Consider the following 7758-nt stretch of genomic DNA (forward strand, 5'->3'; position numbering starts at 1 on the left):
AATATGGAAAATATAGGAATGTATAAACAACAAAAAAAATCACTAAAAAATCTCTAAAACATTAACAGTGTTTATTTCCTTTTATGTAATATATATACACATACATCTTAACATTTTTATATGTTCCTTATTTTGGAAAGCAAAATTGGGTTCTAGTCTGTAAAATTTTGGATACAATATTAAAATGTAAGCATTTCTCACATTATTAAATGTTCTTTGGAAACATTTTTGACTACATAGTATTATTCTCCCTGTTAAGCGTTTTATTCAACATTTGTTTTGGACATTTTAGTAACTTGTCATTTTTGTTGTTAAGAATATCACTTAGATAACTACCCCTGTGTACAAATCTCCGTCCACATTTTCATGTACCCTAGAGTGGATGAAATTAACTAGGACCATCAAGTGGGAGTAAAAATTTATCACCAGTCGCTTTTCATGAGAGTGTGTTAGTTTATATTCTCTAATATCGTATGAGGATGTCCTTTTCACTGTACCCTTATAAGCTCTGTTTCTGAACATATTTTCTTTGAATACTTCCCAAACCTCAGGGATAAAAGGTAAGGGAAGAGTAGAAGGTGGTGATGCAGCTGATGCCCTCTTTGAAACTTTTTATCTGATCGTCTATATTCTATATGCATCCAGGCAGGCAGCTTGTGGGAGTAACCAGGGAGACAGGTATCAAATGGTTTAGAGAGGAGATTGTGAAGGGTTTGTAATCCTGACTGCTTACTACCTTGTGACTTTCCCAATTAAATGCTGGTGTGGAACTTTCCCAAAGTGATGCCCTTCTCTAGTTTTGCCAAATGTCAAATTATGTGCCTAAAGTAATTTTCACAAATAAAAGGGTACTACTGAATCCACCGAGGTCACTTTTAATTTCAATGAGACTTTGTTTAGTATAGTAGTTGGGTTGTAATTCATCTGTTCATTTTAACAAGTCAGTATTTATTGAGAGCCTTCTCTATACTTAGCCCAGTCCTGGATACAAAAGAAGCAGTTCCATTCCCTCCAGGGCTTCATACTCTAGTTGTGAAGAATAAGAAATATACAGGAGAATAATACAACTAAGAATGCAAAGTAGTCCATAATTAAGTGCCATAATGAGGGCTAACTACACTTGATTAGTGGTTTGGAGTAATGAAGATTTTCTCATAAAAATGGGTGAGGACTAAGATGATTAGAAATGAGAGATTTGCTTTAGATAGAGTTCACTTTGAAAAACTTCACCTCAGGGGTAGTTGAGCAGCTTTTACTGGCTCCCACAAACTTAAGCATTGCAAGGCTCCAGGTTTCTGCCGGGCCTACTTTACTGATGCATATCTCAGAGCTATTCCTGGGCTTTCCTTCTGTGATGCTGAGTAGTTTAATTACTCTTGCTGTATTGAGTTGAAGAAAAGAGGCTTGAAAGTTAACTCTTTGCTAACATTTTTACACATACTATTACATTTCAACAGAGACAGGACTAAGTCAACTTTGGGATTCACCAATGCCATAGTATCAATTGTATTGTCTCTGTTAATTTTTTTCTAATATTCTTTCAGATTCATGGAAACAACTACTCTCATAAAGTGGACATCTTTTCTTTAGGCCTCATTCTGTTTGAATTGTTGTACCCCTTCAGTACTCAGATGGAAAGAGTAAGGGTAAGTTCTCCCCACTTCAAAAAAGGTAGAAAAAGAAAATGCTCTTAAATTTATAAAAGAACAATGTTAAAAGGAAAGTCAGTTATTCTTAATACCAACAGACTAGGTAAGTACAAGTGCGAGAGATCATGTGAGCTATACAGGGAGGATTTTAGGCTATTTGCTTCTATTTAAAGCTCAGTCTTCAAAAATTGTTTAGTTGAATTTTTTTTTTTTTTTTGTTCCTTGTTGCTAAATTCATGATAATAGTATCTTGTACTCAGTAAGTCTGTGATAAGTGCACAGCTAGGGTAGAGACAAAGTGATGGTGGTGCTTGGTCAGAGGGAATTTTCCAGAAGACAAGTGGCCACACACTCATAAAAGCTGGCAAACTAAGCATAATTAATTTTTTTTCCTCTCAAACCATGACCATGGTTTTTTAAAGAAGATAGTACTGAAAGTCTTTTAAATGTAGGCCTTTGTCATATTTTTCCTCATCCTCCATAAGTGGTCACCCTCAACTTTTCTAGCTGTTGTCCCTGGTACTTGCCTCCACATTTCTAAAATTTATGCCCTTGTCACCATTTTGTTCTCAGTTTTAGACCTATCTGTTTACTCCTGCCCATGGTAGAAGAGGATGTAGTTCTCAAATAGAGCCAAAGGACTCATATCTTCTAACCAAAAGGGCCTACCAAAATGACTAAATGACTAGATTTTAGAACCCTAAGAGCTTCCAGAAATGGATAGTAAACAGATTCAACATATGTAAAAGATCAAAGGACCCTATTAAGAAATTAATACAGCCTACAGAATGGGTGAAAATATTTGTGAATCATATATCTGATAAGGTTCTAGTATCCAGAATATATAAAGAACTATTACAGTTCAACAACCAAAAGAGACAAACAACCCAATTAAAAATGAGCAAAGGACTTAAACATTTCTCCAAAGACGTTATACAGATGGCCAAAAAGCACATTATTTTTCATTAGGGAAATACAGATTAAAATCACAATAAGATAATAATCACACCTTATAGAATGGCTATAATAATAATAATAATAATAATAACAATAATAAAAATAAAATAATTTGTTGGCAAGGATCTGGAGAAATTAGAACCCTTATCTATTGCCAATGGGGATGTAAAGTGATGCAGCTATTATGGAAAACATTCTTTTGCAGTTGTTTTAGTGAAAATGTTTACTGAAAATGTAGTAGAAAATCTGCCATGTTTAGCCAGAACCTCTCTGAAATTCTCTTAATGTAAAACAGACTATTCTGTGATTTGACCATGGTCCTTTTTTCAATCAATTATATTGAGATATAATTTACATACGATAAAATGCATGCACTTTGTTTGTACAGTCAAAACCTGAGTTTTGACAAGTTTATATACTCATGTAACCACTACTACATTCAAACTGTGGAACATTTTTATCCCCCAAGAAAGTTTCCTTTGCTCCTTCCCAGTTAATCCCCTTCCCTTGTGGCCCCTACCCCCATCCCAGGTAACTACTCATCTTTTTTCTGTCTTTTCTAAAGCTTCATATAAATGGAATCTTTCAATATATATACTCTTTTATGTCTGCCTTCTTTGACTCACCATAAAGTTTTTGAGATTCATTCATGTTACTCAATGTGTCAGTAGTTTATTCCTTTTATTATTAATATTCACTATATACACACACACACACACACACACACACACACACACACACACACCACAGTTCAAATATCCATTTACCTATTGAGAAACATTTATGAATAAAGATGCTATGAACATTTGTGAACAAGTCTTTTTGTAGACATATGTTTTCATTTGTCTTGAGCCATTACCTTGGTAGGATTGATAAGCTATGTGGTAAGTGGTTTAACTTTATAAGAAGGTGTCATTTTACATTCCCACCAGCAGTGTATCAGAGTTCTAGTTCCTGAATGCCCTTGCCAACACTTACATTTCAGTTTTTACAATTTTAGCCATTCTAGTAGGAGTATAATGGAATCATGACATGGTTTGAGTTTGTATTTCTCTGATGACTAATGGCCTAGACCATCTTTTCAAGTCCTTTGCCAAATAGCTGTATTATAACTATTTTCTTCCAGTCTGTGGCTTGCTATTTTATTTTATTAATGAGATCTTTCAAAGGTCACAAGTTTTAATTTTGAAGTTCAGTTTATCAATCTTTTCATTTATGCTATGCTTTTTGTTGAAAAGATTCTCCATTTCCCCCACTGAATTATGACCAAGGTCTTTTTTCAGTTCTAAGTTTTATAATAAAAAGCTTTGTTTAAAAATGTTATGTGATTAAAACTTAATTCTGTGGGTCCAGCCTCAAGCATTACCTGCACTTAGTTCGGTACAACCTACTTATTAGCAAATGAAGCTCTCCTTCTAGGGCCTGCAGCATAAATTCTTCTAGTTAAGTTTCTGTTTTCCTTTAGTGGGAGGAAAAAATTCCAACACAGTTCTTACTTTTTTTTTACGTACACTACAGCTTATTTCTCAGGAAATAGAAGACTTATTTGCTTTATTTCATGTCAAAACTGGTTTTTGTCATCATTACAAAAGAGGTGTCAGGCACCATGCTAAATAGTTTGCTGGAATTACCTCATTTAATTCTCAAAACAGTCGTACAAAATGGACCCTATTATCCTTGTTTTTTACATAAGGAAAGTGGAACATAAAGAGAATAATAACTTGTATGAAAATTTCCCAAAGAACTTTCAAAAGCTTAGTTTTATACTCAGTGTTTAGTACAGTTGATGTAGTGAGTGATCAACTCACTCACTCACTCAGTAAATAAATAAAAGAAAAAACATGGCTTTTATCAAATGCAAGGAAGTTAGATACGAATAGAAAAAGTTATCCACTTAAGGACAAAAGTGTCGATTCATGAATGATTGAATTATTTTCATGCAAATCAATCTCAGTTAAAATCCAGATGTCATTATTACATGTACAATTCAAGCATAATTATATAAATGATTTTCTAGATTTTGATTTGATGGCACTTATGTATAGATTATCAAGTCAGGAAAAGCTATTGATAGGTTTTTCATCTGTTTAATATTTACTCTTTCTCCTTAGTCACTCTGTTAGAATATCAAAAGATATCGTATGTTTAAATAGATCTATATATCAAAATGGATTTAAAATAGTAACACTCTTCTTTCTTTTCAGATCTTAACCGATGTAAGAAACCTCAGCTTTCCACCACTTTTTATTCAGAAATATCCTCGTGAGGTTTGTATAATTCTTATCTTGTATTTTCTTTAGAATCACATTTAGAACTTAAAAGGTCCTTAGCAGTCAGTTCATGAGTTTCGCTGTTTTACTGATGAGTTAGCCAAAGGTCCAGAGGGGAAAGGACCTGGTCCCAAGAACACACACTTGCTAAAACCAAAGATTGGAAAACAGAGCCGGGTTGTAGGCCTGCTGTTCTGTGTTCCATGCTGCATGACATCCTATTTGTAGCAACCTTTCACTTCCATAAGGCTGAAATCCTAGCATACCCTCACAGGAATAGAGCTGCCGTTATGATCATGCCATTAATTACTTCATCTTAGTGAGTTTGGGCTTCTTTCAGAGGGGTAGAGGGCACTCATTTCCATTGATTGTGTGTAGAATGACACAGTAAAAGGTTCAGAAGAGTAGGAAGGAACTTTAGCTGGTCTTGAATGGTGAAAATTATGTGTAATGAACATTTCAAGTTTCTTTTTGCAGTTTTTATTTTTAATTCATAAAATGTTTCATCCAGAAACATCATTTTAAAATTTATACATTTATAATCCTTGAATTTTCTTAAATAATTAAGTTCAAGTAAATTAGACCATATCTTATCAAATTGGAAAAAGTCTAAATTTATCTTTCAATATTACAAGTATAATGAAGAATTGCATTAAAATGAATTTTATAATACTACAGAGATACACTAACCTAAAAGGAAATATGTTTTACTAAAAATTATTTTGTTATATATTTTGCAAATTTGATAAATCAGTTCTCAAGGTGGCTCATAATAAGAGGTCAAAAAAAATCAAAAAAAGACTTAGATATTGACCTCTGGCATGATTATATTTTAATTGAAATTTTTATTGAGATAATTGTACATTTACATGCAGTCATAAGATGAATTTATTTTTAAAGTTGGGTTATGTCTGAGTTTCACAGATATGATTTAAAACCCTTTATTATAGTTAGAAAACAAACAGTTACCCACAAATGGTCCATATTTTTTTGGAGTAGGAGTTGGCAAACTCTGACCCATGGACCAAATCCAGCCTGTGGCCTATATCTGTAATAAAGTTTTGAGACACAGCCATGCCCATTTGTTTCCATATTGTCTATGGCTGCTTTTATACTTCAATGGCAGAGTTGAGAAGTTGCGTCAGAAACTGGCTCACAAACTGAATATATTTACAAAAAAATTTGCTGACTCCTGAGTTAGGGAACTGTTTAGTAGTTGAAACCTGGGACTTTTATCACAAAACAATTTTTATATTTCAGTATGCGATGGTTCAAGACATGCTCTCTCCATCCCCCATGGAACGGCCTGAAGCTATAAACATCATTGAAAATGCTATATTTGAGGACTTGGAGTTTCCAGGAAAAGCAGTGCTCAGACAGAGGTCTCGCTCCATGAGTTCATCAGGAACAAAACATTCAAGACAGTCCAGCAACTCCCATATCCCTTTGCCAAGCAATTAGCCTTAAGCCGTGCCCACCCCCTAACAGGGGACACAGAATAGCCCACGTCCTAGGAATGTGACTTTCCAAAATTGTGAACTTGAGAATTTTGTTCTTTGTTCAATTTTATTTTGGACTATTTTGTCTAAGTCAAATCTAAACTGGATTTTTTTGGCGGGGTGGGGACTGAATTTGAGCCAACTCTTGATTTTTGCTGTACACGAGGAGAGAACTATCACTAAGTCGTGTGTGGTCCTTTTCCTTCATTGGTCTCTTGAAACTGGCTGGCCACACTCTATAGTCTTCACCTTTGGCCTAGGGAGGCGGAAGCAATCCCTAAAATATATAGAGAATGACAGTGGAAATATTTTTATAGTACAGAATAATGAAAGCCCCTGCATATGGTAACTATATTATTCTAGAAATATGCTTTCTAGAGATACAGTGGTGGTTTTGAAACTGATTTCCAAAAAAGCTGACTCCATTTTTGTCCCTGGTGGGTAAATTAGGAATCTGCACTATTTTGGAGTACAAATAGCACAGATTGTATAATAGTTTACGTCTATAGCTAGTTTTATAGTGCCATTTGTAGCATTAAATAGCTTTATTCCTTAGATGGTTCTAGGGAGCGTTTAAGAACTTTTTGTACTTTACCTCTAAAAAAGGGAAAATGAAGCTTTTTATTTAAATTGGTCAAAAGTTCTGGTTTGGGATGAAAAAAAAAAAGCCGTAGTAAGAAACAAATCGCATACTACAACTAACTTCTTTAATTATGGACTTTTAAACCTAATAAGATCTTAAATGTCTTATATGTAATCCTGTAGGTTGGTATTTCCCCAAACTGATTATAGATAACAGATTAATCATCTAACTTACTAACATGTTATTATTTTTCACTGTAAATATGTTTATTTTTTATTTATAAAAATTCTGAACTCAATCCATTTGGGTTGGTGGTATACAGAACACACTTAAGTGTGTTAACTATTGTGACTTCTTTCAAGTCTAAATGATTTAATAAAACTTTTATTAATTATTTATGGTTGACTCTTATTTTGGGAAATTAGCCCCCAAATGGTAGTTTTTTGAATTTAAAAAATACAGTCATACATCTAGGAAGGATCATAACCCTACCCTCAAGGAAACTTATCCAAACAAATGTCTTCTCTGTTATTTCTCAAAGACGTGACCAGGACCACGTCCTTTCCAAAATTTGCTGGGCTCATAATCTAGAGACAGTTTATTACTATCACGGTGATTGAAGTCTGGTAACACACAGGTCTCGGTCCTTATCACTGATGAAATGAATTTCCACTCAGTGACAGGTATGAGAGGTATTATTTATTAGAGGCATCTTTTGAAGTAGAAGACAAATCAAGCCTAAACTGGCTAACCACGTGGAAAAGAGGATATGTACCCCGGAGGGAAGTGGGGAGGTCTGC

At 34.1% G+C, this 7758-nt stretch overlaps 1 protein-coding gene across 4 annotated transcripts in view; it reads left to right on the forward strand.

Annotated features, from left to right (window-relative positions):
- The window catches only part of EIF2AK3 (eukaryotic translation initiation factor 2 alpha kinase 3), a 70723-nt gene extending 63369 nt beyond the window's left edge, over nucleotides 1-7354 (forward strand). For all 4 annotated transcript variants that reach the window (XM_006914240.3, XM_015591243.2, XM_015591244.2 and 1 more), the window contains 3 exons: nucleotides 1545-1646; nucleotides 4811-4873; nucleotides 6137-7354. In XM_006914240.3, the coding sequence (XP_006914302.1) occupies nucleotides 1545-1646; nucleotides 4811-4873; nucleotides 6137-6337 (366 nt within the window). In that variant the 3' untranslated portion in view covers nucleotides 6338-7354. The remainder of the gene's footprint in view (nucleotides 1-1544; nucleotides 1647-4810; nucleotides 4874-6136) is intronic.
- The last annotated feature ends 404 nt before the right edge of the window (nucleotides 7355-7758 follow it).

Source organism: Pteropus alecto, unplaced genomic scaffold, assembly GCF_000325575.1.
Source record: "Pteropus alecto unplaced genomic scaffold, ASM32557v1 scaffold55, whole genome shotgun sequence".
Lineage (NCBI taxonomy): Eukaryota > Metazoa > Chordata > Mammalia > Chiroptera > Pteropodidae > Pteropus > Pteropus alecto.